Source organism: Nicotiana sylvestris, chromosome 3, assembly GCF_000393655.2.
Source record: "Nicotiana sylvestris chromosome 3, ASM39365v2, whole genome shotgun sequence".
NCBI classification, from domain to species: domain Eukaryota; kingdom Viridiplantae; phylum Streptophyta; class Magnoliopsida; order Solanales; family Solanaceae; genus Nicotiana; species Nicotiana sylvestris.
In genome coordinates this window covers 172,324,635-172,335,808 of record NC_091059.1, presented here as the reverse complement: position 1 = coordinate 172,335,808, position 11,174 = coordinate 172,324,635, and the positions used below count along the sequence as shown (strand labels likewise).

The window sequence follows — 11,174 nt, the reverse complement described above, 5'->3', positions numbered from 1 at the left end:
CAAGTTCAAGAATAAAGAACAAATCAAGGTCAAGTTCAAGTTTAAGAACAAAATCATTGTATGTGGCAAAAAATACATATTCAAGATCAAGCTCAAAGACCCTTGAATTTATTTACTATTGAAAAGAAGAATCAGAGGATTCATAGAGATTGACGAGACAAGAGGCGGCGTCAACGAGAGGCTAGAGATTTGGAGACATGCTCTTGAGTCTAAAGGTTTCAAGTTGAGTAGGACGAAGACGGAATACCTCGAGTGCAAATTTGGAGTTGAGCCGACGGAAGCGGGAGTTGAAGTGAGGCTTGACTCTCAAGTCATTCCCAAGAAAGGTAGTTTCAAGTACCTTGGATCGGTTATTCAGGGGATCGGGGAGATTGACGAGGATGTCACACACCGTATAGGGGTGGGGTGGATGAAGTGGAGGTTAGCGTCGGGAGTCTTGTGTGACAAGAAAGTGCCACCGTTACTAAAAGGTAAGTTTTATAGAGCAGTGGTTAGGCCTGCCATGTTGTATGGAACTGAATGTTGGCCGGTAAAGAACTCACACACCCAGAAGATGAAAGTAGCAGAGATGAGGATGTTGAGGTGGATGTGCGGGCATACAAGGATGGATAAGATTAGGAATGCAGATATTCGAGAGAAGGTGGGTGTGGCCCCCATGGAGGACAAGATGCGGGAAGTAAGACTCAGATGGTTTGGGCACATTCAGAGGAGGAGCACTGATGCACCGGTGAGGAGGTGTGAGCGACTGGCTGTAGTGGGCACGCGGAGAGGTAGAGGGAGACCTAAGAAGTATTGGGGAGAGGTGATCAGACAGGACATGGCGCGACTTAGGATTACTGAGGACATGGCCCTTGATAGGGAATTATGGAGGTCGAGCATTAAGGTTGTAGGTTAGGGGAGAGTGTGAATATTTCTACAGCACAAGTGAGAGAGACTATCTAGTTAGGAGTTAGACTAGGAATGTCAGTGGTCGTCTATTGATGCAGGGCTTTACCTTCTAGTTGTACTATACAAGCCATCTATTTCGTATTTCGTATTTCGTATCCTGTATTTCATATTTCGTATCTCTTATATATTGTTGTTATTTTTATTACGCATTTTTATGGTACTAATATATCATCTCCTATTGCTTTTTTTGAGTCGAGGGTCTCCTGGAAACAGCCTCTCTACCCTTCGGGGTAGGGGTAAGGTCTGCGTACATATTACCCTCCCCAGACCCCACTTGTGGGATTATAATGGGTCGTTGTTGTTGTTGTTGTTGTTGTACATGCATCTTTACGCATTTACCACTGTGCTACGGCCAGGTTGGGCAGTTACCACCGGTTGGGTAGTTATATATCATTATTTACCACTAGTTGGGCAGTCATGCATATTCATTTACCACCGAGCTACGACCGGTCGGGCAGTTACCACTGATCAGTTGGACAGTCATGCATTATAAGATATGGATAATAGTCTCAAAGAGAAGCATTGTGTGTGTGAATATATATATATATATATATATATATATATATATATATATATATATATATATATAATAAGTATGCATATATGGTGTCACTTTAGAGATTCAGGTTGATTCTTATATGTCTTTAATTAATGTTGACTTATTGTTATGTTTCAGTTCTGCCTTACATACTCAGTACATTATTCGTACTGACGTCCTTTTATTAGGGGCGCTGCATTCATGCATGCATGTATAGATAATCAGTTTGAGGAGCCCTCATAGTAGACGAGATTGGCATTCAGCGAAGGATTAGTAAGACTCCACCTTATTAGGAGTGCAGCGAGTTTTATGAGTCATCGTGTCAGAATTTTGCTACACACTTATGGGTAGGCCGGTACCCTGTGCCATTTGATGTCAAATAATCTTAGAGGCTTTATAAACAGAGGTTCATTTTGTACAGTATGTCAGAGGCCTTGACGACCCATATGTATTCATGTTTTAAGAACAATGGTTCATTGATACAATGTTGACCCACTTACAGTTGTACATTATGAGTTGTGGCCATGTTGGCCCATGATAGTTACAAAAGGAATGAGTCCAGCTAACTCGACCTATGCATGTTCTAGTTTTGGTCGAATGATCATGAGTTACAAAGTGGTTCGTTCGGGCCAGCTCAGCACCGAGTGCCAGCCACGCTTCCCCAGATTTGGGGCGTGACACTAAGGGTGGGCATCAGTCGGTTCGGTTATGAATATTATCAGTTTATCATATCGGTTATCGGTTTACAAATTTAATAAACTGATAAACGAACCGATAAGATATTAGTTAATCGGTTATTGATCATTATCGGTTCGGTTATCGGTTTACCCAATAAGATAACTCAATCTAGAGTTAAGCAAAAAAGAGAAGACAATTCACTGGAGTTAAGCAAAAAAGAGAAGAATTGACATATAGTATACTACCCATTTTTGCGTTCTGTCAAGTGGGCACAACTGGAATAGTACTAATTCTTCAACAACAGTTGTCCAAATACATTAATAATAATACAACGTAGTAGCAATTTCACTTTAAAATTTACAAGTCCAAACATATAGTACTAACGGTCCAAGATAAACTAGATGTTGTTTGTCAAATGCCTAACGTGAAAAAAGAAATCATAAAGCAAAATCATGATCTGTGCATGGGCAATACTAACACAGAAATGAAAAGCAGCTAGAAGGCAAGAAAATGTTATCCTGTTGTCAAAGCTCAGCGTACTGTATAGAAGAATAATGTTAAAAAATATACCCGAAACTGATGAAGATTGTCGATTGAGAATTGATAAGTGCGAAGAGAAATTGGTAGTAGGTATAGGCTGCACAACGTGAGCTTACAAAATTAAGAAACGAAAACGAAAAAATAAAGAATCATTAACAGTAAAAAATACCAATATGAAGATGAATTTTGTTATAGAAATTAAAAGCCTAATGTATAAGACTAAAGACTTATGCTAGGAGTGACTAGTAAGGTCTATGAAGAATGAAGATGAAGCAGCTGACGAGTGCGGCGGAGAAAGAATAGGAGATAATGAATTGAAGCCCTAGCATATGTATAACTTAAGAGTAAAATCGTAATTTTATTAATTCTTATTGAGTTATCGGTTAACCTATAAACAAAATTGGCAAACCAAGGCCCGAACCGATAATCCAATAGTAAAAAAATTCTAAACCGTTACCGAATCATTAACCCAATAAATCGATACCGATAACCTAATAAATAATTAACGGTTCGATTTATCGGTTTTACCCGATATATGCCCTACAACTAACCAATCAAAAAGTTAATACACGGGGGTGCAACTCTATTTATCGTGCTCTTGCAAACAGATTATTATCGGTTCGGATAATGACTCAGAAGACTTTTTGGTTTCCTTAGCGCTGTTGATTTCTTTGGGAACAAGAAATAGAAGTATTTTAAAAAAATAAAATTTAATAAATAATAAAAGAAAGAGGCAAAAAAGATATCTGAGCTCGCCCCAAAAAAGACTATAAAAGTGATAGTCCTGCGAAAACACACATAGCGTTGAGGTTTTAGTGAGAGAAGCGCGGCTTACGGATACGCGTGGAGTTATTTCGTGAAAATCTGGTTCTTGATTATTATCTCATCTTTTCTTTCACCGTTTATATCGCTCTACTTTGTTGAATTGTTCGTGTTGTTTCTCCTGAATTTCTAGGGTTAGGGTTTTATTTTCATCTGTTTTTATTCGTATATTTTGTAGTTTCGTACTTGGAATTTCTGCGGCTTACCTGGAACGCTACTCTCTAACCGATTGTCTACTGATATCTCACTCTACCTACCTATGGCTATGGAGTCTGCTATTGTGATCAAGGTTCGATTTTCTGAGTTTTCATTTTTTTTTCAATTTTATGTTATTTTGATCGGCTTTCATATCGTCTTTATGTTTGAGTTGATATGAACTTGTATCTCTTTTTGTTTTTGTTTATATACGTTGTTAATTTCGGCTTTGGTGTCATCTTTGTTTAACGGCTGAATTTAAGTTATTTCTTCTGCGAATCGACTGATTTGCGACTTTTTTTTTTTGTGAACAGCAGTGATTAGTCAATATTTTACCACTTCTGCAAGTATTTTTTGTATTGATATACTGTTCTCGTCATAATTTTTGTGCTTATCCGTCTGCTCATTCAGAACAACCTTTAGTTTTCCATCGCTGAGACATGCAAAATATTTGGGGTTTCATACGGCTGTTATTGTTAAGTTGAGCTAGCATTTTTGGGACATCTCTGTCTTCCCAAATTGGTAATTTAAGTTTCGCGGTTGGTTGAGCTTTCAATTTCATGAAGGAGTGCCCTTGTTGTGGTTTACTTTTTCCTACATCTCTGGCCTTTTTGTGCCTTCTACTTGTTAGAGTGTGTACATTTGTATATATCATAGTAGTTTGTTCTTCACGAAAATATAATGAACATCGTGGTATATGTTTTTAACTTGTGGAACAATATTGCTGAGCAATGGCAGAGCTGCTGTTTTGGGTTCTGGGGTCACCACTCTTTTGTGTGGCCTACTTTAACATCTTTTTGATTTGTAGGTCAAGTATGAAGAGACACTCAGGCGATTCAATGCTCGTGTCATCAATGAGAAACTTGATCTTAACATGGATGGATTAAGTGACAAGATCTTTCAGCTTTTCAACATTGCTCGTGATGCAGAACTCATACTCACATATGTTGATGAGGATGGCGATGTAGTTACACTTGTTGATGATGAGGATCTGCAGGACGTTATGAGGCAGGACCTGAATCCCCTGCGAATATCTGTGAGGTTGAATGCTGCTGAAAGAAGTTGCAGGCCTTCATCTAGATCTAGTGGAAGTTCTACTCCCTTACGATCACCTCGGGTTCAGCCTCCGTTTCCTAACTTGAATTCCAGTGTTTCTGATGCTCTCAAGTCTGTGCCAGAACCTCTGCGTGAAACTGTAATGAAGCTCTATTCTGACCTGACTTCAAGGGCCTCATCCTCTGCTCCAATCCTTGGTGAGCTTGTTGATGGTATCTCTAAGATGGGGCTATCCTACTACCAGAATCAGCCTTCAGGGTCTCAGCCTGTCAAAGAAACAAACTTCCCTAGTGGAGCATCTAATGAAAATACTATGGTTGCTGATGGAGGTAATTCAAATGGTAAAACTGGGGTGCCATCCATAAACAAGAACGAGCCCCACACAACACTGAATGATGCAGGGAAAATGGCTAAAGCTATAGAATCAGAATTCAAATATGTGGATGATGCGTTAGATGCCTGGGTCAAGCTAAGATCTAAATCGAAAGCTTTGGAAGCTGATCGAACTGAAACTGCGCCATCGTCATCCAAAGGTCCTAAAGCTCCCACATTGCTGGTAAATAGTGGGGAGGAGAAGGATAAGAAATTTGGTGCTTGTCCTGGTGGAAAGCCTCTTGCCTTCTCATATAGTAGTGCCTCACCTGCTCCACCAGAAAAGCCTTCCGGGGAGAAGCCCAGCAAGAATCGTTCTGTAGCTAAGCCCGTTGATGTGGGTGGATCTTCAAGTTTTGGCAAATTGAAACAATGCACCTGGGATTCCCGTAATGCAGATTCCAGTGGCAGTTCTATCAAGATGCCTACTTTACACCTAGTTCCAGTCCCTGCGAATGAGTGTCCATTTCCCCAGGTGCCAAAGAACGCTTCACGTCTAGTTCAGGTTCCTGCAAATGAGTGTCCATTTTCCGGGGTGCCAAACGACCCTGTCCCACCTCCTCTTGAGGTCCCACATAAAAGGAGTCATAATCACAGTGATGGGACTGGGACTATTTTCCACAGGGGTGTTCGTTGTGATGGTTGTGGTGTTCATCCGATAACTGGCCCTAGGTTCATATCTAAAGTGTAAGGACCCTGTAATTGTTTTTATTTGTAGTTTTTAACTAAGCTGACATTAACTGATACAGCCAATATCTTGTGTTGATGCAGACAGGAGAACTATGATCTCTGCAGCATATGCTTTGCTGAAATGGGAAATGATGCTGATTACATCAGAATGGATCGTCCTTTAACTTACCGGCATCCCTTGTCTTTCAAGGGTTTACATGATCTGGTACAAGGAGTTGTTTTTCAAACTTCTCATAGTGTTCTCTCTCTATTTCACCTCTATTAACTCCTTTTTTTGGGTGGTCATACATAGCATGCTGCGAGGTTTCGTATCCCAACTGTTCCACAAGTCTCTCGAGGCTATGGGGTGAAACCAGGTCGGCCAAAGTTGGACAGCCGCTTCATACAGGATGTCAATATCCTGGATGGAACCATCATGGCCCCCTTGACTCGATTTACCAAGATCTGGAGAATGAGGAATAATGGTAACCTTGTCTGGCCTCAAGGAACTCAACTTGTTTGGATTGGGGGAGATAGGTTAAGTGATAGATTCTCTGTTGAATTAGAGGTGAGAAGTTCTAAGAAAAATCAGTTTCTTGTGCTTGTAATTCCTGCTTGGTGACAGTTATTGAATTAAGTATCTGGAGAGTTTTCATGACATGATGTCATATGCATTGCAGATAACTACAGCTGGCTTGGCTGTTGACAAGGAGCTTGATGTGGCAGTTGATTTTACTGCTCCTGAGCATCCTGGTAGGTACATATCCTACTGGAGGATGGCTTCGTCCTCAGGGCAGAAATTTGGCCAGCGTGTATGGGTGCTTATCCAGGTCAGAATGGTTTGCTTGCCTCAGTGTTCTTGATGATATGATTTTTTCTAATTTTGACGTGAAGAATGTTCCCTCCTTGTGCATGCAGGTCGATGCTTCATCAAACCTTCCAAAAAAGGAGCTGGTCCACGAAGCCTTTCATGGGTTAAACTTGAATTTACCTCCTGCCGGCGATGACACATCTGGATCTGACATTATCAATGTGAATCCAGAACCAAGGAATGTCCTTCCTGAGCCTAAGAGTTCTAGCACAACGATAGAGTTGGTTGATTCAGTGGCTGATGTAAACCAAAACAAGGAGCAGGAGGCCATATTTCCTACTAATGATAGCTTGTTGGTTGGGTTTGGTGACAAGTCAAGTTCTTCTGCTCCCGGTTCATCAATTTCATATCCAATTATTGATTTGTCTGAGGAAGCACCAGCAGTTACTTGTGTGGTACCACCCGCTGTCGTAGATACGCAGGCACCCCCCCAGGGTGTTAGAGGGAAGAACGAAATTGAGGTGTCCCTCCTCCGTGAGCTGGAGGAAATGGGGTTCAAGCAGGTGGATTTGAACAAGGAAATCTTGAGGAAGAATGAGTATGACTTGGAGCAGTCTGTTGATGATCTCTGCGGTGTTGCTGAGTGGGATCCTATCCTCGAAGAGCTGGAGGAGATGGTAGGTTAATTTTAGAGGTCAAAGAAAAACTGGAAGTTTCAACTTCTCTTTTCACTCCTGTTGCTTGTGCAAGAATTATTCCAGGTTGACTATGGGTATTTTGTGAATGCAGGGTTTCTCCGACAAAGAAATGAACAAGAAGCTGCTTAAGAAGAACAACGGAAGCATCAAGCGTGTTGTCATGGATCTTATTGCTGGAGAGCAGTAGGAGAGATTTACTGTTTGTCCTACCTGGTGATGGATAGTTTGGGTTCTGAATAATTTGTGGGATGCAACAACAAGCTTTTGGTTACTTTTTGTCAAGTACAGTGGTTCGACAAACTCTTTTAAGTTGTTACTTGAACTAGTTGTGTATTATATGCTATGGTAGTGGTCGTATCTCGAAACACGTGATATTTAGTGCTTAATGCATATGAATGTTTTTCTTGGTAATAGCAAGGGGCCAGAGAAATTTACGTTCTTGTTAAAGAGAGAGTGACTCTCATCTGAAATCTAAAATTTAAGGAGCTCTTTTAGTGACATTGGCAAACACCAAGCAGTTTTAATAAAATATCTCTGGTTAATATTTCTTATGAACCGTCAAATATCAAACATGATTAATGTCATGGGTTGCTTTCCAGACATGCCCCATGACCTCTTGGCTGCGCCCTATGGCGGCCTAGCAAGCCTCACAATTCCTAGCGCCGTGGTCGGCCCCGTGGTCTTGGTTGGGCCAAGTGACAAGCGCGTATGCGCCTCTGTCGCCCCACCGATGCCTCTCGCCAGCGCCCAAGGGTTGGCCAATGATAACAGCGCCGCGCGCCCTGACAATGCCGTGCGCGCAGATCCTGATGCCTCGCCAGCGCCCAGCTACAGGCCCATTCCAGCAGCGCCTCGCGCACAGACCCTGATGCCAAGCACCAGTGCCCAGCCTCAGGCCAGCACATCAAGTGTCGCGCGCGCCCATAGCAACGCGCGCGCAGACCCTGACCCGCAAGACAAAGTTGCTGCCATCGGACTTAGTTTTACCTTGTAATACTTTAAGTCCTTTTTATTGTAATCATAGGCTAGTTTACATCATTTTCATTTCAGTGTGTTTCTACAACTTTATTAGGACCAGTCATGTAATGTTGGTTTATTTTTTTTAAGCATTATTAAGGGGGACCAAACAATCAAACATTTTAAGCAAGCATTTTCTGGTGTCTCCCCCCTCGACACCGCATCATTGTAATCAACATTTTCATTCATCAATAAAATCATCATCATCATTCAAAACCCAATTCTCTCTCAGCTTCCGCAATTTGCTCAGGACATTGGTTTTCCCGCACGGCACTGACAATCTAGTCTAGCATGCGACGAGGATCTCATTGGCGGACAGCAGCCGCACTGACATTGGTTGCTTAGCCTTACGTTGCCCTTCCAAAGAACATCAGGGAGGCATTGCGTAACAGTTGGTATCAGAGCCTAGGCTCGACATCGGACGAGGGAACACATTTGCCATCATCACCATTTCTGACCATGGTGAATCATGGAGAGCGTCTAGCATCCCTAGAAGAGACGGTTGACCGATTACGACCCATCGTGGATACGGTGCCTGATCAAAACAACAACCTAGTGCAAAGGTTGGACGACCTGGACCGCCGAATGCGGCAGGCCGAAAATGACATTGCAAACATCAGTCGTGACTCTGACGAAGACCGACAAGCGGCAGCCATCGAAACTGCCAATATTCATGGCAAATTTGAGGACCTCCAACAGGAGCGTGCCGACGATTTGGCCCATCAGCAACAAGAGCAACAAGAGGCAGACAGACAAACTGCCATGCAGCTAACCATAAACGACTTGACTGACAAGCTCAACGTTGTCAATGCTGCCTTACAGAGCCTACTTCGAGAAGGCGACCATCACATCAGGGGTGCAGCAAACCTCACCCCCATTCCACAAAAGCTTAAGATACCGGAGCCAAAGCCATACGACGGATCCCGGGATGCTAAAGAAGTGGAAAACTTCATCTTCGACATCGAACAATACTTCGATGCCGTGGGCCATTTGGAGGAATCCAAAAAGGTAGCGACTGCTGCCATGTATCTTCAGGGCGATGCCAAACTTTGGTGGCGGGTCAAATACGAAGCCATCAAGGCCGGTGAAGATACTCTTCAGACATGGGACGAATTGAAGGTAGCCATACGCCTGCAGTTCTTCCCCGAAAATGTGGAATACAATGCAAGGAGAAAGCTACGGGACCTCCGCCACACCAGATCAGTGAGGGAGTACGTGCGCGAATTCTCCGCACTCATGCTAAACATACGCGACATGGGGGACAAAGACAAACTCTTCGCATTCATAGAAGGTTTGAAACCTCATGCCCGTATGGAACTACAGCGACAACGGGTAGACACCCTGCCCAAGGCCATTCAAGCTGCAGAATGCCTTGGCGATTATCATTTGGGAACTCAGAACGACAGGCCCCAGCCGTCTGTCCGAGGGGGATTCAACGGGCACCATCCCAGCAATGGTGGCCCAAGCAAAAGTGGGGGAGATCGGAGTGCATCCAAAACTAAGACTCCTCCCTCCAACAGCAACAGTGCTGCATCCATCAACAACAATCAGGGGAGAAAGCCTCCCTCAGAATGCCGTCATTGCGGCGGGGCACATTGGAACAATGAATGCCCAAACATAAAGGTCAATGCTCATCAGACTGTCGAGGATGAGTCAGTCGCATCAGACACATCAGAAGACAACCAGGTAGGCGCCTTCAATGCAATTGTTGGCTCTATCCCACATGCCTTAGCGGGGACCAGTGCATGTCCTCCTAAGAAAACATCAGTCCCGATCACCAAGAAAGGGAAAGAAAAGATGGACGAAAGACCTCCTAAACAAGCGAGGACCCTAATGTTCGTCGAATTGAAAGTGAACGGCAAGCCCCTTCACGCATTGATAGACACGGGTGCCACCCACAACTACTTGTCATCAATGCAAGTAGAGCGCCTAGGTCTTGTTGTACAAAAGAGCAAAGGCCGCGTCAAGGCTATCAACTCACCACCCCAGACATTGGGTGGAACAACTACAAATGTCCCAGTGAAACTTGGCCCATACAAAGGAAGCATCGACTTGCGCATCACAATCATAGATGACTTCGACATCATAGTGGGTTTGGAGTTTATGAGACAAACCAACACCATACCGGTTCCATATGCCAACATGCTCCTGATGATGGGAGAAAAAGGGGCCAAGCCCTGCCAAGCCCAAGTCGGCAATCTTGCATCCATCATGGTTGTCATAGATCAGTTCTCAAACTATGCAACTTTCATAGCAGCCCCGCAAAATGCATCAGCAGAAGATACAGTTCGACTCTTCTTCTCGCACATTGTCAAACATTGGGGCATGCCCAAAGACATTGTTAGTAGGCGTGACTCACGCTTCACTAGCAACTTTTGGACCCATCTCTTCAGGTGCTTTGGGTCAACATTGAGTCACAACTCAGATATCCATCCACCATCGGATGGCCAGACAGACCGGTTCGATGACATGCTGGAGGAATATCTCCGGAACTTTGCAACCGGATCACAGAAGCATTGGGTGAAGCTCCTGGATGCTGCTCAACTGTGTTTCAATTCTCAAAAGAGCCATCATACAAACAAAAGCCCTTTTGAAATTGTTACCGGACAGCAACCGCTTCTCCCGCAAACGGTGAATGCATCAACCATGCCGAAATCTCCTCGAGCTGCCAACTTCTTGAGCGAATGGGAGCGCAACATGGGGATAGTGCGAAGCTATCTCATCAAAGCCCAAGAGCGGGCAAAAAGGTTCACCGAACAAAAGCTTTGCTTTTCCCAACATCAACCAGGGGACAAAGTAATGCTATGCATCCCAAAGCGGTACTTGTTTG

At 43.5% G+C, this 11,174-nt stretch overlaps 1 protein-coding gene across 1 annotated transcript; it reads left to right on the top strand.

Annotated features, from left to right (window-relative positions):
• The first annotated feature begins 3,448 nt into the window (after window positions 1-3,448).
• Window positions 3,449-7,738, top strand: LOC104215021 (protein JOKA2). The gene is made up of 8 exons (XM_009764757.2): window positions 3,449-3,571; window positions 3,705-3,815; window positions 4,530-5,836; window positions 5,921-6,044; window positions 6,132-6,386; window positions 6,499-6,648; window positions 6,737-7,306; window positions 7,419-7,738. The coding sequence occupies exons 2-8, from the start codon at window positions 3,786-3,788 to the stop codon at window positions 7,512-7,514; spliced, it is 2,532 nt and encodes an 843-aa protein (XP_009763059.1). The 5' UTR covers window positions 3,449-3,571; window positions 3,705-3,785; the 3' UTR covers window positions 7,515-7,738.
• The last annotated feature ends 3,436 nt before the right edge of the window (window positions 7,739-11,174 follow it).

Excerpts from the sequence above, each read along its gene's own strand:
- LOC104215021 (XM_009764757.2), top strand. The coding sequence starts at position 3,786 with ATGGCTATGGAGTCTGCTATTGTGATCAAG. Across the intron at positions 3,816-4,529 it reads AGTCTGCTATTGTGATCAAG|GTCAAGTATGAAGAGACACT; the intron begins GTTCGATTTTCT and ends TTTGATTTGTAG. Across the intron at positions 6,045-6,131 it reads TCAAGGGTTTACATGATCTG|CATGCTGCGAGGTTTCGTAT; the intron begins GTACAAGGAGTT and ends GGTCATACATAG.